A 20,272-nucleotide genomic window follows, 5' to 3' on the forward strand; every position below is an offset into this window, starting at 1 on the left:
GTGACTGAGAGGGAAACGTCTACATCAAATTATTAACTCTGTGCTCTTGCAGTATTATATGAGGATAGCACAATAGGAAATAAACTACTAGGAGATGAACAGCTTCTTATTCAGCACAGGATACATGTGATGTAAAACGAAGTGTCAACAGCAGCTGATGGCTTCCAATGTTTCCTAACTTCAGTCTAGCTACATTCATGTCAGCACTGGAAGGAGATTTGTTCAAAATTGCACCAGTGCACATATAACTTCTGGGAGATCTAAGGAACAACCTTACGCAATTGTTCATCTTATTGAGTGTTCTCATTCAGAACTTAATCCTGCAGCCCTTCCTAAAGATTATATATGTGCAACTGCAAGGACTACACACCTAATGGTACTCTCTACACCCAAGCTCCAGGTCCTTTTGGTAAAAGTGACAGACCACTTCTTACTTCCACTGTGCTCCGATTCTGGTTTACAGGAGCGCTCTCAGATAAGAAGTTTCTCTGGACCGCAGAAAGGCAATCAAACAGAGCCATTCTGTTCTCACCCAGAGCTACCAGAGCAGGGACATCATACAGCATGGGATCAGACGAGCCACAGGTGTGTCAGAAGAAGGCAGGCTGTGCTTTGGGAATGCTACACTCCAGCCATTCTGTGATTCTGCAGTGGGCCATACTGATTCTTGGCAACTTCCTGAACTCAGAGAAGAGACCTGCAGTAGTACAAAACCGTCTTGATTTTCAGCTATAACTTTCTTCCAAAAAGCCTCTTAAATCCACAGACCTCTAGATTTATGAATTACCCATGGTTTTTCTCCAGATGAGTCCTATTTATAAATTTATACCTATCACATACCTCATTTCATAGGTCCTGTGTATTTTGTACAATTCAATTCTTCAGAAGAGTTAGATTTTTCTCTTCAAAGATAAAATAAGCCAAGAGTTCTGAAGTTTTATCAGATATGCAAACAGGGCTTAGACTCTATGCTTTTCCCCTCTCCCTTCAAATTCAGAAGGCCTGCAAACACTTTACTGTTGAAGCATTTTTTCCAACAAATACTCCCACTGAATTATTTACTGTTGAGACATAAAAAAGCATTCAGAATATCTGTAATTTACTGGAGGAGAAAAAGTCTGAATTAAATCATTTGTGTTTTATAGCTTGATCGTGCTGGCTCAAGACGATTTCAGGGCAAGATTCATTACTGCCTGATGCTCCTTTGCGCTGGTGAAATGAACATCGACACATGCACGCATGGGAGAAATAAAGTTTGGTTTAAAATAAAGTTTTGGTGATCCTATACAGACCACATTCTTTCAGCACTGCACCTTGCGACCTTCTCAAAACCCACTGATGTATACAAAGAATGCTTCTGCAGCACTGCTTTCACCTTTCTCATCGCAATCCCTGATGTGACATTATGCAGGAAGAAGGAATTCTCAGGGGAAGATTTGTTCAGTGGCTGATGTGATGAATAATCATGCAGTGTTTGTTTCCAACAATGAACATAAACACTGTGATACTTAACTTGGAGAAGTGTCTGTCCACAGAAATTACTTCAGAGCTCTAACTTATAGAGCAAGAGTGGGATTTGGTTCTCCTAGACACATTTACCTAGACATCTTTTAGAGCCAATGGAGAGAAACAGGCTTTTCTACATTATGATTAATTTATTCATTTTATTACCTCTTTGGATTAAATCAATCTCACCTTAAAAGTGCCTCCTCTCCATGGACTGGAAATGGTTTCTATGTGACTAGCTCACAGTTTAAACATTAGTATTCCCACCCCATTTGTCTGCCCCTGTAAATGAGTAGAACCAGGCCCCTTCAGCTTGAATTCAACCAACCAGGACGATGAGCAGGGGACTACCTGAAGCTACCAGTGCTGTGTTTGAGATCACACGCCCCTCTAGTTTTTATGCTGTGCCTCCTTTAGAGTTTCAGTTTGAATCCAAAGCATACTTTTGAAGCGATTCCCACAGTCATCCCCAGCTAACTGCTAAGCTTTGTTTTGCTTCATGAAACAGTCTGAGTCCATCATTGGTTCTGCTTCGGATGAAACTAAGCCAGAAGATGCACTCCATGAATGCCCCTAATGTGCTTCTATCACTAACGTGTGTTCAATTCATGGGATCAGACTAGAGGTAGTTTGAAGTCATTCCCCATGAAACTTGCATATTATTGACGCTGGCTCCTCATATCCACCTGTTTCGCTACAGAGCCATTTCTTCTGGACTGCGCTTCTTCCTAATTCAGATACAGCCTTAGATTTCTAAAATCCTTCCTACAGGTACCCTCCTCCACTGATGGTTCACAGCCAGAAACTGTTGCTTGAACACAGGTGCCGATGCCACTCGCCTGCTATCATCTATGCTGTTTTACAGCTAGCATGCCTGGCACAGTTCTGGTCCAGCCCAGCTAGCCCTCTTTTATACACAGCTGGGAGATGGCATGTGCCAGCAGGCAGCCTGGAGGCAGACAAGCATCTTCTGGGGGGGAAGAGTGCTCTGGCATGTGGCTGACAGCCATAATATGCCACACATCTCTGAGGCCAGAAAAGCCTCGACCTGTTTTGCTTACTGCAACAAACATGACCTCAGCGACTACAGCATTCTACAAGGATAAGGGAGAAATTGTCCATGGCTAGAAGAGCTCGGCTCCTCTGTTTTAAGTAACTGCCCCGTGGAATAGCCAGCAGAACAGAACAAGTGCCTCCTGGACTACAGGGTAGTCTGTAGCCTGGTGGTTTGGTCAGCCTCTGCAGGAAGAGAATCCCCTTAAGCAGAGGAGGCAACTGAACCCAAGTCTCCCGCATCCTAGATTAGTGCATTCACCACTCAGACCTTGAATAAAAAGCAATTACCACCTCTGCTCCACAAGAGCATTTCATGTGGCGTCCAATCCTTTGTGGAGCTGGATCTAATTGCTTTCTCAGCAAAGCTGCAAAACAACATGGATGCAACCGTAATTCATGGCCTTGAGGTGATAGGTTGTAACGGCCAGCAACAATACGGAGTTTAATGTTCTGTCAGCCTTCCCGAAGTAATTCAACAACACCCTGACAATCCTTACCAAATGAAGATCCCTGAGGAAAAGGCAAAGAAAAGTCTAATTCCTGGACTGTAGTTTTAGGCAAACTGTTGTCAAAACTGCTTCACGTCATTGAGACTGAAGGGTTTCTGAGCATACCCCAAAGCTAGCGCTGACATTAGGACCACCTTCGCTAAAACTTGGGGGCACTTAAAAAGTTTAAGCATGGTCCGGTTGTGCCAAATATGAGCTGGAGCTGTCAGACGAGTAGGTTTTGGACTGGGTTTCCCTAGTGCCGCCGCGGGCATCTGCATTTGCTAACCTTCATCTGGCCTCCAGCACCCCTCTGCCTTTACTCTCCACCGGCATGCGAAGGGAGCGGCGCTCCCTGCTACCCGAAGGCTGCTCGGCCAGTACATCACCGATCACCGGGCGAGCCGCGGCGTGGCATCTGCGGTGACAGAAGCACTGCAGGCTGAGTTACCGCTTCACGGCCTGCAGAGCCTCGTGCCCGGTGACCCGAAAGTCGCCCAGCGACCCGGGGTGGGGCCGCCAGGCCCCGATGAGCCAAGCCTTGCAACACCTCCCCGAGGCAGACAGGGACGGACGCGCCGCCGCTCCTCTCCTGGCGGGAGCAACTGCCTCCTGCTGGGAGTCCCGCACCCACACCTCCGGCCTGCGCCTTCGCCCCTCAGCCGCCCCGCCGCGCCGCCCCCTCGCGCCCCGCGCCCCTCAGCCGCCGCCCTCGCGCTGGCCGCCAACGGCCGCCAACCGCCGCCCGCCAACCGCCGCCGCCCCCGGGCCGCGCCCGGCGGAGGGGCCGCCACCGGGCCGCGGGGCCGAACCGGGCCGGCTGAGGGAGGGGCCGGCGCGGGCCCCCGCGGGGGGCAGCTCCCCCCGGGACGGGCTGGGGCGCCTCGCCCGCGCCGGCGAGAGGGGCTGCGCCCTCTGACGAGCCCGGGCGATGGGAGGCAGCGCGGCGGGGCGGGGTGTCCGCCGCGGCTCTAAAAAGGCCGGCGCCGGCGCTTGGCCGAGGGCTGTTCGCCTCGGTGCCCCGCGCTGCCCGGCGCCCCCCCCCCCCCCCCCCGCCCGCCCCCGAGCATGCAGTGCTTCCCCAGCCTGGTGCTGGCCCTCAGCTCGCTGCTGGGTGCCCTGGCGCTGCTGCAGCTCTCGCTGTACCTCCGGGTGCCGTCCCGCTACGGGAAGCACGAGGAGCGGCTGTGCCGGCCGCGGGGCCGGCTGCCGGCGCGCTGCGCCTGGTTCCTGCAGGAGCTGCCCTCCTTCCTGGTGCCCGCGCTGCTGCTGGCGCTGCGCAGCCCGCCCCGCCTCGAGCCCCTCGGCTGCCGCCTCCTCTGCTGCCTCTTCTGCTGGCACTACTTCTACAGGTAGGGCCGCCGGGCAGGGCTCCCCCGCCCCGCCGCCGGCCCGCGGCGCTCTGGGGGCGAGCGGCGGCCGCGGAGAGCTGCGGCCTCTCCTCGGGCAGCGGGGGAAGCTGCGGGAACGGGCGCAGCCGGGGCCGGCTGGGCGGTGGGGCTGGGGCAGGTCTTGCTCGCAGCATCGCTCCCTTCCGTCTCGGACGCGGTCCTTCTAATGACAGCCGGCGGGAGGGCGCGGCCGCGGCTGCTCCGCGGGAGCGGCTGCTCCGCGGCCGCGGGCTTTGCTCGAAACGTGGGGGCCGGTCGGGTCGGCGTCTCCCCCCCGCCCCGTCCTGGCCGCCGGGGGAAGGAGCAGGTGGTACTAGAAGCAGGGGAGAGGGCGTATGCTTTGGATTTCTAGCTTAAAAAAAAAAAAAAAAAAAAAAAAGAAGAGGACGAGGTTTCGCTAAGATGGAGCAAAGTTTTGGATGAAACTAATCCAAATATTGTGTAAAGGGACATGCGAAGCGCTTAAGGCGGGCAGGAGAAGCGCAGCACTTGCAGCGCCGGGAGCAGCGCTGGCCGCCAAAGCAAGCCGTGGGAACACGCGTGAGGATGGCCCGAATGCAAAACCACTACAGCAGTGAGAGAGCAAGGACTGAACGAGCCGCACTGCTGTGCAGTTAGCACAGGAAAAACCAAAGTCACTGCAGGCTCTCAAGAACAAAAAGTTTGTTCTTTACGCTCAATTCGTCATTCCCACTTTACTACCAAAGTACCAATTTATCCTCTCCCTTTCCCTCTTCTTTTTTTTTTTTTTTTTTTTTTAGAAACTTTGTCATATCAGATGTCAATGAACAGTGTAACTCTAATTAATTCTGTATTTACTAATCAGGAGTTCAAAGAAAAAGTAGACTTTTGACCCACTGTTGGCGATACCTTTCGAGTGACATAGCTCTACAGTTGTCCCCTGGTTCTGCAGTCAGACTTGCTTCTGGAATGTATCACCAGAATATACCTTCTGACATAGTCAGCTGAGTGTGTTTTATCTTCTGCTCCACTTCCATTTTCTATGGAGTTCTTTCATGAGGAATTTGCCTTTTGGTTCTCTGTTCATGGGAAAAACTGGCTTTTCACAAATGGCACGTGCATGTGACAACGTCATGCCATTACGTGGTAAAGAGCTATGTAGCTTCTGAGGCAAAACTTTTTCTGACTTGGTTTGCCTTTACCCCAATTCCTATTCCTGTTTTTTATTTTGCTTCCTAGAAATAGAAGACATTCATGTAATAATTGATCAGAAGTTATTATTTGCAACTCAACCAAAATCAATATGTTGAAAATCCAGCCGCAGTATCTCTACAGACAGTTTAGGGATAGAAACTCTAGGCTGTTGTAGATAAATTTAAAATGGAGAATGATTTAATGTGCTAAACCACTATGTTAGTGATATATTTGTTTTATATATATATATTTGGCTTCTTTTTCAACATTACTGCTAGACTTAGGTAGAAGCACTGTGTTTTCATACATTTCCTTTCCCAAATAGTTTGGGGGTCTTCTTATCTGTGGGCAGAGTATACTTTTTTCCTTGTAAAAATAAAAGCCCTCATTTTAACCAAGTCTGTATAACAAACAATTTTGTTTCTAATACTGCATCTTGCTCCAGTATTATTCTTACAGTGTGCAGTCTCTTCTCATGCAAGCTATTCTGAGATTCTATTGAATCAATTAATATTTGAAATGTTTTGTATTAAATATTAGTGCTCTATTTTTATGTGAAAGAGCGACAAAAATAAAAAATTAGGAGTTTTTCTTGGTGTCACCTGAAGCTATTGGGACAGGCAGGTTCTTTGAGGTATCCTTGGTAGAATGACCAATAGCCACAGGGTTATGGTTATAATCGGAGCTTTATTATTACATAAAAATTTTAACAATCAGCATAGCTTATTGTTATTTACAATTTCCAGCAGTTAGCGTAGCTTATTGTTACGCAGAATTTTTAGCAATTAGTGTAGCTTACAGTTAAACAGAATTTCTAATAAGTTGCATAGCTTCCTTATTATCTAGATTTTTTATTTACCTAGACTTTTTAGCTACCTAGACCCTCTGCAGATCAGGTCAAGTTCTTAATAATCAGTGCGTGATACAGTAATTGTAATCTGGACTCAGACTTTAGCTAGAAGAACATGAGTTACTCAGTCCTCAGAGGAAGAAGATGATGGCGATGGTGGCGTCCCTGACCACTGGGGCATCACGAGGTTTGCTGTCCAGCAGCGGTTCCCATCTAAGCCCACTTGCAGCTGCTGGATTTTATAGGCAGTATCTCATGGGCTGTTATGCTTCCCTGCTCCATAACAGGTGCCACCACATCCTGGTGGCAGCGCTGGTGGGCAAACTGTCTTATCGCAATGGTGAAAAAGGGGTAGAAAGAAGAAAGGAGTGATATGTGATCAGCGCGCTTACGTATTATGGCTGTTTGCCTTATAAAATGGCATTGGTTATGCTAACCATATTACCAGGGGTTTGAAGCAGGGGGGAACTGGTGTCACACTGGGTTAGGGCATTTCACTGGCATATAGTATTTGAAAAGAAGTTCAGTACTTTGCTATAACAGCCAAACTTTATCTTGATATTTTTTTCAGTTTGTTATCTTTACTAGAAATAATCTAACAAGTTTTAAATACTTTCGTGATTAAACTTGACTGCAAGTATAATGTGTAAAACACACAATTGATCAATAATAAAATTATGTTTACTTAATGGATGTAGCAGTTTTTCTGACTTTAAAATTTTTAATAAAGCTGTTCTACTTTTAATTAAAAATGTATTTTGTTAATCTACTCCTACATGTACACTGATCATCTGACACCTGTATTTAAGTGTTCCTTTATGTTTCTATGAAACAGAGAAAAGTTTCTTCATATATTGTTGCATAATTTAGTGACTTCTTTCTCTCCACAGGGCAGCTTTTTTCATTCCTAATTTTGTCTCATCTATTATACCAAACATGCATGCGGAAGGGAACTTTTGGTTAGAGGTATGCTCAGAAGGACAATATAGTCCATAATGGAGAAACATAGATTTTTAAAGGACTGCTATGCTAGCTATTCTGCCTTCCTATATGTTATGACCAGCTGTGCTGCCCCAGTAGCTTGTGTTTGACTGAAGCATGTATTTCAGAGTAACTTCAAGTCTTGATCTGAAGACACCTGAAGATGAAGAATCCATCATTTTCTATGGAGAATCCACTGTTTTCTTTGGTAGTGTAGTATTCTGAACTCTTTTAACTATCACTTAAACAATGTGTTTAAAATGTCTTGCTTGAATTTGACTAGCCTTGATTTTCTCCCAGTGGTGCTTGCTGTTTCTCACTCTGTCCTAATTTAAAGCCCTCCTTGGTATCCTTTAGTATTTTCTTACCACAATGTCACTTATACAGTAATCATATCAACTTTCGATTTGCTTGTTACAGAGCTGTCAGGTCCTCCATCTGCACTAGTGTGATCCAGAGAATATAGGAGCACATGATCATATTTCTGATGAATTAGCTACTGCACATGATACGGTGTTTATGCTGAATTTATGTTTTTATGGTGGATTTATGCCAGCTAGAGGGGAACAGACATTGCCTGATGTGACATAGCGTTAGAGTGGTGCAGACACATGATAATTCATGCAGCGTGAAGTTGGTTAGGATAAAATTACCTTTTTATAAATTTAGGAACAGGTTTAAACCAGCAAAATTAATTTGTCCTGCTTTTGGACATGGTGTCAAGTAGCTGCAACATTTTTTATTTGATCTGAGGTATCCTAAACCAGATTTATAATGTCACTGAACCACAGCTGAAGGCCCTCAATGCAAGACACTTTTTTCCCCTCAGTCCTCAGATAATTTCTGTGGCTTTTTTCCTCTCCTCTTTTCCTATATCCATTTTAAAATGAAGACATGAGTGTTGGGTGTAGAATACAATACCAGAGTTGTAGCATATCTAGAGATAACATCGCCTTCCTGTTGTAATATGCTGATTCCATGCTTACAGATTGGAAGAGTGCTTTTTGTTTTGGAATCACACTAGGAAGCCCTGTGTTTCCAGGCTACTTTGAGCACCCTGGAGCTGGTGTAACCACAATTGTAACCAAGGTTACAATCTACCACTCCTTAGGAATGGTTTGTGTTTGTATGGCTATATTTGGTTTTAAAGTAACTTTTCTGCATGGGCTTAGTGCTCAGTAATGCTTCCTGCCCACATTGATATTCACCAGTTGTGTAGAATTTGTGCCATATGCCAGCTTTATCAGTGGTAATTTTGTATTTATTGTCAGGCTGTTGAGGAATGTGCTGCAGTGTTGTAAGGATCATTCTAATCCTTTTCTAGAAACTCCCTGGGTTAATGCTGATGGCTCCTCATTGACAAGGACTTTGTAGAACCTCTCTGTTTGCCCAGTGGAGCCCTGTGAGCCAGGTCTGGCAGGTGGTGTGCTCCCATCCAGCCCGCTACTGAAAGAGAAAGGAGATGGTCATCTGGGTACCAACTGCTGGCCAAAGAGCCAACCCTCCCCTAGTGCAGGCCAATACAAGGATTTGCTGCCCGAGAGGATGCAAGAGGGAGGTGGATGGAGCCAGAAGCCCAGGAGCAGCAGTTCAGCAGCCTGTGGTGAACTGTGACAGCAGTATGCTCTCCATCTTTCTCTGCCACCACTAGGCAGCAGCCTCTCTCTTTGTGGCAGGCACAAGATGGTGCATTGCTTGAGGCTTTCATGAAGGGCTGAAGGCGGATTGCTGCTGCTGCTGCTGCTGCTGCTGCTTCGGGGAGGAAAGGGAGGAATCCCCAATCCCACCCTCTGCCTCTTTGCTCTCCTTAGCCAGCTCTTCATGTCTCAGTGTGCACGTTATTACTGGAGCATGGTGTGAATTTAATCAAATCCAAATGCTCTATGGTGCTAAGGCAAACATCCTATAAAAATATGAATTTGTCACATCTGGTTTAGGTAAGCTCATGGCTTCTTCATTTTCATAAGGTAGGGCCTGTGATGGTGGGGCCTCCAACACTGATAGGGTGGGTAGACAGAGAAAAGGAGGAAGAAAGTGAGAAAACCACTGAATGCCGAGTCTGCCATCTGTATGTGCAATCTCTGTGAAAAGCTGGCTATGAGCTGAAAATGACAAGTGGCATGAGATGTATGTGCAGGAATACTTCTTGTGATAAATGACTTATGAAGTATTTTGCTTTGAAACGTAGTTTGTAATACAGCCTTTCCTGTGGGCTGTGTTTAGCACAGCCTTTAGAGGGGCTGTGCCGGTTAAGGAATACAGTGAGAATGCCAGCTGAAGCCCTCAGGTGACAGGGAGAAGCCTGTTTGCTGCATTTCCCTTTTGTAGTCCAGCTTCGAAAACCCAAGGTGGGAAACAAATATAAGGTCATGAGAGGAAGCCATTGCAATCAAATTCCACGTGAACCTTAATGCTGCATTTCTCTCAGAAGTGAGAAGGAGTAGTGAGGGAGCAGAGGAAATGCCACCATGCACAGTGGCAGAGGGTCCCCCTGTCTGAGGCCTTGTCTCACTGACCTACAAAGCTAATGCTGAAGATACTCGTGTAAGAGGCAGGATGCTGCATTTGCTCCACACTCTGCTGCCCATAATAGCTGAGGCACCAGCAATTTAAAGAGGCATTTCAGTTTCAAATACCACCTAGAATTACATTTAGTTATTTATTTTCTTCTCTTGCAACTTTGTTTCCAATCAAAACCATAATCTTTTACTGTGTTAGTATATATATAAAAAAAAAATTGGTGTTTTAGTTTCTGAAGTGCACTCGGGGGAATCTGACAGACATTAAGTAGGCTGCTCTTTCAGACACAGCTGGATCCCCAAACCCCTTTGGTTGTAGGTGACTTTTTGTGTACCTGTACATGGTTTTCTACGAATTGACATCTTTCTAAAAAGATCAGGGAAAGCAGGCTTCATGGCAGAAGAATGGGAAACCAGCAGCATTTGAAAACAATATCCCTGCATAAGTTTTTTACACCTCTTTTGTCCAGTTTCCCACTCTCCAAAACTAAGTTGGGGGGAGAAAGAAAAAGACTTCCTCTCCCCCAGCTCTGCAGAATGTAGTCCCTTTTTAAGTCTACCTGTACTGCCTGCTTGGTCAGGCAGGTGCAACATTTACCTGGATATGCTGGTCATTTTTTTATGTAGGTGTGCCTACTTGTGATCTGTAAGAAAAGCAGCTCAAACCTCCAGAGAAATACAGATGGGTGTGGGCCCCAGATGTGCGAGTCATTTATTTGTTCATAATTTTTAGAGGTGTTCTGTATTAGTTCATGAGGAGTTTTAGTTTTTCAAGACAAGAAGGGGATAAACAGAGAGATTAGATTAAGTTTTAAGTGTAGCTATATATGTCTAAGTGGTAGTCTCCTTGCTAATAGCAAATATAATCAGACATTATAATCACCAGATTCAATCCAGAGATTATTTTTTCTCCCCCATAGAAATAGTTCTTTTATCCTTTTGTCCTAGAGAGTTACCATCATTAAGTGTCAATAACTAAAGACATTTTTATACTGGCCTCATGAAACCTCTATCATTAATCTCCCAATACACAACATGCAGGTATTTGACAAGTAACAAATGCTATTCTCTGTTTTGCTTCACCTCAACGCTTTGCAGTAGACCCTAACCAGATTCCTTTTGGCCTTCACCAGCTACACAGTAATACATTTGTGTCTTCTCTCCTCCCTTTTGGACTTAGCAGTAACTCTAGGTCTGGTAGCGATATCCCCAACAGAGGCTGGCTGTTTGCTCTGCCTTTTTCGTGCATTCCTTGCTCCCCAGTCACTGAGTTTAACTTTGTGATTCATCCCAGTGCGTTTCAGTAAATGCTAATATCTAATTTTTTCTCTTCACTGAAAATACTAGATTCTTTGCTATTTTTACCCAGGTTCCTCAAATTAACGTATGAATAGTCAACAAAAATATCTCTTTGTATGCTTTGCCACAGAAGTGTAAAATGTTCATGTTCCCAGTGCTGGTATGGAGTTTGCTTTTTTGCAGTCTCCTCTAGCATTATTAAATACCTTCCTAATTATGCTCTCAAAATAGAACACTAGCTGATTGCCTTCCTAGCTATTAGCACTACATTCCTTTCCCATTGGAAAGTGGGCTGACATTGCAGAAACCTATAGTTTTTGTCCAGCCCAAACTATACCCACATAATTTTCCCTTTTATCTCTTGGATTGGAAGAATTTCTGCCAAGATAACTTAAGACTTTTATCTTTCTTCGCTTCTTTTCAAGACAACATGCCTATTAACAGTATATTTCTATCTGATGTTAATTCATTTGTGCTATTTCTTCATTACCAGGCAGCTTTACAATCCTTTTTGGTTTTGTATTTATACTCCAGGTTTTCTTCCCAGATAAGCATTATTGTGTGCCATGCTCCTGCTCTCCATTCCCCATCATACCGACTGCTCCTACTGTGCCACTTAAGGCCATAATTCCCTACTCTGGTTGTTCAAGAAGGTTTTGTATGCTTGTGTGCAGCACAGTATTACAATTTATGATTCCAGACGACATTTGTTGTCTTGCAGTCAGTCCACTGGCCTGAGCTCCATACATGGAATGTCTATTCTGTCCTCCAGAAGTAAAGTACACACGGCACAGTACACGCAGAGCATGTCACCAAAGTTTTTTCTTTGTTCCATCTCTGCTACCTGGAGCAGGGCCATAGGTAAAGGAGTATTCACGTTTGCTCCAAAACTTCTCTGTCACTTCTATTTGCCTGTCACTGATAAATACAGAAGGGCTTGGTGGGTGCTCAGTCCCAGCTGCTCTGCAGAGAGCTGTTCAAATTGCAGTCCCTGGGCAGAGACCTGAAGTCCCAGCCAGGAGGCTGTCACCAAGGCACAAGGAGGCCCCTCTGACCTCACCTATATGAGGTTTGGGCCCAGTGAGGAAGTTACAACACTTGACATCCTGGGAGTTTAAAGCATTGTTGGAAGATACATTCTGAGCACCAAACTCCACTGAGCTTTGGTAAGATTGATGAGGATGTAGAGATCTGGATTTGCATTACCAGATTCCTGCTGTTGATATTGGAAAAGCAGAGTTATAAAGGGCTATACTAAGACAGAGAGAAAAAAGATTAAATTATATACAGGAGCTTCAGTAAATGTTTTTACTTAAAAATAATAATGCTTTTACCAAACAAGGAAATCACTTGTTTTAATCATGGGATGTCTGTAGTATTCCCTTATTGGGGTTGCTTTTTTAAGTAGGATATAAAAAGCAGGGGGAAAGTGTTAGGGTTCATTCCATATGCACAGTGGGAAATTTGTTATGGACCTTGCTCTTTCAAGGTCCACAAGTCTATTTGTTTGACTTCCTATCATAAGAGAAGCAGCCATTGTGGGAGGAGGTAGCACTTTTTTTACTAAGCCAATAAATATAGTTTGACAAAAGGACAAATTTTCACAAGCCCCTCTGTGTACTCAAAAGCTTATACAATTAGGTCATTTCCCAGTTTTGGGGAGCTCAGTTAAGAATAAAAATTTATGAAATAACCTCCTAGTAGTATGATTATAAATAAATGTCCATCCCAGACACTGCACCTGTTTCCCTCAGTGTAAGTTATATTCTTGGTATGTCCTTCAAAATTAAAGTAATTTTGGTCAGGAAGAATTATGATAAATACTTTCAAACTATAAGTCAACAGACTATTCTTAAGTTACACACATTGAAGTGTCCTTCTCTCCCTCTAGATGTTGATTTAGATGTGGCAAGTTAATTGATCAGTAGGGTGATCCTTAGTGAGTTTGATCAAATAATTAAATTCATGTACATCTACACCATTTGAACAGAAGAGCTGTTTTAATCTTTGCTGAACACTCAGCTGACATTGTAATTATTTTTAGAACATCTTGTAGATGCAACAATAGCAATTAAGTAATTTCATTTAAAAAATTTAATACTAAAACTGGGTTAAAATATTCAGTGCAGGAAGATGGGAAAAGTCAACTGATAAGAAGAAAAATGTGTATATTTTTCTATAGACCCAATTAATTTTAAGACCCAACTAAATTCTATCTAGCTGTGAACTTTTGAAACATCAATTGCTGCCATATTAATACCTAAGGATGGGCAGAAAGTTTCACCATTCCTAGAAAGGTGCATCAAAATGTGACCTGCAATAACAATGAAAAAAGGTCATGTTTGAAGGAAGTTGGTTTTGAGCTCCTCCTTCCTAATTACTCTTTATAAACACATAATAGAGTAGCAACACCCACGGTCAACTTTTGCCATATATAAGATACTGTTTTGCTTACAACTGTGCTAGAGTTAACCAACTTAATCCAACACTTCCCATGCTGGAAGACTGCCTCACAGAAATGTCTTTGGAAAATGTCACTGTATCAAGGTTGTCTGCAAAGAGATGTGTTGTCTACTAGAGAAAGAGGGTTTGCCTATCAAAGATGTTAAGAAACAGTTGAGTTCCCAGGCAGGACTATGCTGGAGCAGATCCTGGGGCAGAGTGATGACCTGTAGCGCTTTGATGTACTGGTAAATATTGGCTGGGTGGCTTTCCTAGAAAGCCAAATCCCCTTGAGCTAAGCCTTCATGGCATCATTTGGCGTGGGGCAGGAAGTCTAAAGAGAGCTCTGAATAAGCTAGCTGGGCTACCCAAAGCGGTCTAGTCACATGAGCGTGGTCTCATGCTAGAGATGCACATGAAAATACCTCTGGACAGTGTAGTCCTAAGTAAACCTTCCAGTGACTCCTGTCGCACATCTGGGGCAGGACAATGCATGTGCATCTCTGAAACTTTTGCGGCCCCTGAGAACAGTGAAGGAGAGGAAAAAAATAGTTGTATTTACATTTGTGGGGTTTTGCTTCTGTTTAGAATCCTTTTTTAAAAAAGGAATCATTGAAGTGTTCATGTTTTCAAACTTGGCCTGGGTTAAGGTTGCCGAAGTGTAGAGATGTGTCTCTGGCTGTTCCCAGGAAAAGCAATTTAAATTTGGCAGAGATTTTTCTGAGAAATGCATTTGTATCTGTTCAAACATAAAGTTTGTCAGCTAACAACTTTGGAGTCTGCTCATGCAGAGCGGTTCCTCTAGTTCATCTGAGGCTGTAAGCAGGACCACAGTGTGTGAGTCTGCAATCCAGCCAAGTATTGTCGAGGCCGGCACTGTAGGGGCAGAGCAGAACTCTTCATGCATTTCTGGTTGGTAGGGTACTCAACAGGGAAGAAGTGGCCTCCTAGCTGGAGTTCTGGCAGCATGGATTAGGAAAATATAAGTTGTCTTGAATGCAGAGAAGTAAAAAGCACTGTGAGGCTTACAGTCAGGGCTAGAAGGTGGGGAGAGATAAAAAGGTCAGGTGAAAGAGAGTAGCACAGGAAGGGACAAGTAGGAGAACTGTTAAAAACAGCTACGCAGAAGGTGGGGCAAGAGTGAGAAAAATGAAAGGGAAAAGGAGATGATGTGAGAGGCTAGTATCCAGACATCAAGAGACACTTTAATACTGACACTTTCTATGTGTTGAGTGTCTCACGTAGCAACTTTCAGTGCTAGGAAATCTTTTGACACATTTTGGGAGGGAGCAAAGATGACTGTGACTCAGAGTCAGCCAATGGTAGTAGTTTTCCTTAGAAAAAAAGAGGACATTTAGCCCTCTGATCATTTTAATGTGAGCACAAACTCAGGACCTGACCTGGCCAATTCAAATTTTGTTCCTCTCTGTGTCTATGTACTACCACGGATGCCATGAGTTCATACAGGTTCAGAAGAAATTTGGATTACTACCTTTCCAAATGTAAGACATTTCAACCAATGTTCTTTGAAATGTGAGCCTAAGGATTTAGAAATTATAATTTTCAGCTTTAACATTTTTTACTGCTTTGGAAAAAAATGTATGCAGTGTTTCTGGCCATTTCAGTTGTGAAGAAGACTTTCCCAACACACAACAGGCCTAAATTGCTGCAGAGGTTTATTGCTCAATCTTTCAGTTTCTTAGAGCATTTCTTTGCACAGTAACAAATAAGGAAGAAGATGACCCAGTGATGCATTTCTGAACTCTGTGGACTGTGGTAAAATGGTCAAGAATCCTTCTACCATTACCTTGCTGCATGGTGAAAGAAGCACTCTCAGCAGAGGCAGGACTTAAGACTTTTTGACACAAGCATCTATAAAACAGAGCTAGAGAGAAACTGCTTTAGTTTACAACCTCAGTTTTCTCGCAGACTTTTTTTTTTTTTTTTTACAGCAACACATAGCTTATAATCTCAAACTACTTCACGTAGCAGAATAAACAACCCAGATGTGTCAAGTCTCCCATGTTGAGGGTGAGACTTCTGTAGCTGGCTGTCACCTCATGCGCCCATGTCCTTAGGTGTGTATCTCAGTCTCCTGTAGCCCCAAATCATCGGTCCTGCTCTGTGACCCCCTCTGCCAGACACGGCCACTTGGGCTGACCAGCAAAGAGGCTGGGAGCCTGCTCGCTGTGTGTGGGACTAGTGAGCATGCTGCCTCTGATCCTGAACACGTGCTTACAGGTCCCCAAGGGTGGACATGCACCCCAGCTAGAGACTGGCACTGGAAACCCTCTACCACCAAGTACCGCGCCTGTTCCTGCCTCACACAAACCAATTGCATGGGCATTTGGGAGAGAGGAAACCCACGAGGTCTGCACCTCCCCTGACGTCCACAAGTGCCCAACATTGCTCTGGAACAAAAAGCCAGCTTGTATTGTAGCAACTGTGTGGATCAATGCTGTTATATGTCCCAACTGTGCAAAGAGTTTGTAGTTTATTGAAACATGACACTATGGAGGCAGTGCAAAGCCAACAGAATGTGGAATTAAATAGTAGAAGAAGTGTGATGTATTTTCATGTACAGGTCAATATAAACCATACTAATCCTGTGTCCTTGCTGAGTCCTGTCCAGCTAGAGGATCCAGAAAACCTGCTGCAGAGGGAACAAAGACCTGTTAGGAAGGCCAAGAGGAGCCCTGTTGCTAAAGATACGTAGTCGTAACTGCGAAGGGAGAGGGACAAAGGTGAAAGAACTACAATGAAAGAGAAGCAGAGTGCAGTGGTAGGGCAGTGACAAGGACAACTCCTAATCGGAAAAAGCCCACATAAAGAGCCATAAAGGATGTGAGAATCTGAAGAAGGAACGACAAAGAAAGGACGAAGTCTGGAAGGGTGGTAGAGCAAAATAGAGACAGAGTAGGAGTTCAGGCATAAAAGAGGAAAAGAAGGAATTACTTGAGTAGAAAAAGCCAGTTAAGAGTATTTTAAAGACTACTAGCAATGCGTCTTGTAACTCTAGAGTCTAGTGTCTGTTGGTCTGACCAAGATTTAGCTTTGGAGAGGGAGAGCTTACCAAATGTCAGGCTTCCTTTGGTCATTTCTCAGCCCCACGTGGACCAGTTCTGGAAAATAATTACCCTTTCTCTGATAAGTGCAGCTGTAAGAGCACAGATTTGTGCATCCTTGGATTTTGTACCATTTTTCATGTAGATGCGTCCTTTTGTTCTCCTCACACTCTCAGCCTCTGTGAACTCTTTGAAGTCTCTGCTCCAGTGGAGCAGTGAGCTTTTTGAAGTGCATAGTGTAGTGTCTGGTTAAGTTACTCTGGCACACGTTTCATGCTTTTGGCAGACACCCACAGTTTAGCAATAGGAACAAAATGATCTGTCTTCATAAATATCAAGTGGTTATTTCTGGAGAAGAAAAGAGTGAGATACCTTGCTGAAAAATATGCTTTGGCTGGCTAAGCTTTTGACACACCATTGCTTAGATAAAACAACAAATATTCTCATAATCTTTAAGTACTGCTGCCCTTCAGGTACTATCAAGTAGTACAGGTAATCATGAAGCACCGTGAGATCTGCACATTTGTCGTCACCACAATCCACCTAGTCATGTTGACCCTTGTCCTGTCCTCTAATCCTCATACAAGTATAAATCTGGACCAAGTTTAGTTACGGTTTCAACTGAGATAGCTGGCCTGACATTGAGTTCAGTCTGTAGCCTGAGCAAGAGGTTTTGCTCATGCTAGGGGGTTTTTTCAGCTAATTCCAGATCTTGTTCCTGTGCCCCGGCTTCTTGTCAGAGCCTCTCCCTCACCAAGATAGCTCCAAGTTCCCATTCCCAGCCAGTTCCTGGCCATATGTAGTCCTCAAATTTTCTTCTCATTCCTGATGGACATTTGTCTGGCCTGTCCTTAGCAATTGCCATTGATGGAGATTCCTCCAACCCTTCAGCTAGTGTGTTCCAGTGCTTCTCTGTCCTTCCCTAACGTCTAAGCTGCATTTTCTATACAGCTGTTTAGGCCTGTTACTTCTTATTTTGTTCCCAGTAGACAAGGAGAATGTTCTGCTCCTTTCTTCTTTGCAGCAACTTTTTATACAGTTGTACATTGTTATAATGTCTTTCACTGGTTTTCACTTAGCTTAAACAACCCCGAGTCCTTCAGTCTTTTTACATGTCACATTTCCTAGACCACAGTTGTTTTTCTCTGGGCTGCTTCCACTTTGTCCTTGTCTTTGAAGTCCAGAGTTCAGCTGGGCACAGTATAATTTAAGTTCCTATTAACACCATGCAAAGGGGAAAGATCACTTCTGGTGTCTCCAACAGTACTCCCATTCCCACATTACATTTTAACCTCTGCCTTTTTCACAACAGTCTGACGTCATTAGCTTATGCTCAGTTTGCTACCTGCCAGCACTCCCTCTACTATCCAGCCTGTTCTCCAGCTTGTCTTTTACATTTGGTCAGTCTTACCCAAGTGTAGTATTATGCCATTGTCTTTACCGAATCAAATGTACTGTTTTAAAACTACAAAATCAGTATTTCAAGATTATTGTAAACTCTAGCCCTCACTCTTGATGTGCTCAGCATCTCCCAGACTTGTGCCAGCCACAAACATTTCCCCAGAGGCATATCAGTCATGAAAAAAACACCTGACTAGTATCAGAAAAGTCTTTTGCAGAGCCTCTCTCAAAATATCCTTCTAGTTTGATAATGAACAATTGTGAATTATCCCTTGATATAATTTATCAATCACTTTTGCAGCCACTTAAAATAACATCCTCTAAACCAGGAAACCCCAAGTTACTTATAAGATTAACAGGTGAGACAGTGTAAAAAATCTTACTAAGGTCACGACGGGCGACACCTGCTGCTGCTACTGTCCCTATCCTATAATATATCCAATTTATGTTAATTCCTTCACAAAACAAACCTATTTTAAGAAAATAGGATTACCTAAGTTAAATATAGAAATGAGTCCTGCCTCCTGCTGTTGCAGATATATAGCACTCCCAGTCAAGGAGGCTGTTACAAGTATTAGTATTTGGCTTTTTAGACAAAATGTCTATCATGCTGTACATCCTGGACTCCCATACTTGACTGTACAGTGTCTGAGGACAAACTGTGGGTCTGTATGGGATGGTACTGATTTCAACAGGGATCTGTACAGAGGACATATCTCCTTTGCTCTGTTAGCTTCACTTTACCTTCTTGGCTATAAAAGAGCAAAATATTTTAAAAAACAAATCCCCATCTTTCCAATGAATTTGCCCAGTTTGGCAGGTGATGGCGAGAAAGACACTAACTGCTGGTTCTAGGCTATTGCTTTAGTTGCCTTTGGTTATGGGCATTCAATCAATTTTTCCCAGTGTTTAGTTCAGCTCTCGTTCAGATCTCCTTTCCACATTACAAACAAAAAGGAAGAAATAAGTGGTTAGCTAACTGTAACTATAAATAAAATAATATTTTGTAATTAAGGGTGTTTAAAACCTATTTGGTGTTTGTACACCAAAATTGAAACATTTGAGAAACAAATATACCAATATAAATGCATATTGAGTGTAACTTGCTGAACGATTGCGACTTGCTGATGCAGCTTGTTAATGCACTAAACTCAACAATTTTGTTCTTGATTTCCCTTTAGAAATGCATAATAATTGAAGTATAGGGTTTTGTTCCTATATTTGCTAAAGCCAGTAGAAAAGATCAATGCTTTTCACAGTCCAATGCCTTTTTTACCAGGAAGAACTCTCCTTTGTTGGCTCTAACTGGATGCCGGTAGTCACTGGGAGATACCAGATTTTTCCAGTGACAGGTTCAGAAATAATGGAAGAAGAACAAGAGGAGTAAGGAAGTAATTTATAAACAAACTTGCAAAACACTTTCGAAACCTGCCTGCTGTTGTAGTGAATTTAGAAAAGCAAAAATTTTTGCCTTGCAGTCAAGCCTACACAGTTCTTCTTTACTAACTAAAACCAAATACCCATTTTTAGGTCCTGTCCCTTCCCTTTGCTTTCCTTTTTTCAACCACTTGTATTTTATTAAGTATAGCACATCTAGTAATTCCTCTATGCAATGTGAAGAGGACTCAATTTCATCCCTAAACTGTACTTTTCCTTCTTACTTTGCTAATTGTGTATCATGCCTAAAATTTGTAGCAATCAATGAGGCATTACTGACTAGTACTAGATGATCAGACTGACTGACTAGGTGTTTATAGTGTTGGAACTGAGCGTTATGTAGCTCAGATTCCTTAAATTTATCCAAGGTCAAATGTACCATGGGTTTTTTTTTTCATCAGTGATTGACAGTAATATAGAAGGAGCATTTTATTTCTAGCCATTCACATCAGATGCACATGCTTTTGCAAATATCTGTATATTTTTTCCTATAATCGCACTTTATTCAAATGCAGTTGTAAGCAACTGAGCTTTTCTGACCCAGCACCAAAGATTCAATCTGAAGTTTGTATTTAACTGCGTGGCCAGAAGTCAAGCACAGTTGCTGATTCCCTTTGACTGTCAGTCTTTGAAGTTGGCTTCTGCAAGTGCTGTCATCCATGGTGTCAGCCTTCCTGGGACA

At 43.6% G+C, this 20,272-nt stretch overlaps 1 protein-coding gene across 2 annotated transcripts in view; it reads left to right on the forward strand.

Annotated features, from left to right (window-relative positions):
• Positions 1 to 4,041: 4,041 nt before the first annotated feature.
• SRD5A2 (steroid 5 alpha-reductase 2) overlaps positions 4,042 to 20,272 on the forward strand; it is a 28,739-nt gene continuing 12,508 nt past the window's right edge. For both annotated transcript variants that reach the window (XM_049830850.1, XM_049830849.1), the window contains exon 1: positions 4,042 to 4,402. In XM_049830850.1, coding sequence (XP_049686807.1) covers positions 4,119 to 4,402 — 284 coding nt within the window. In that variant the 5' untranslated portion in view covers positions 4,042 to 4,118. The remainder of the gene's footprint in view (positions 4,403 to 20,272) is intronic.

This window comes from Accipiter gentilis, chromosome 28, assembly GCF_929443795.1.
Source record: "Accipiter gentilis chromosome 28, bAccGen1.1, whole genome shotgun sequence".
NCBI classification, from domain to species: domain Eukaryota; kingdom Metazoa; phylum Chordata; class Aves; order Accipitriformes; family Accipitridae; genus Astur; species Astur gentilis.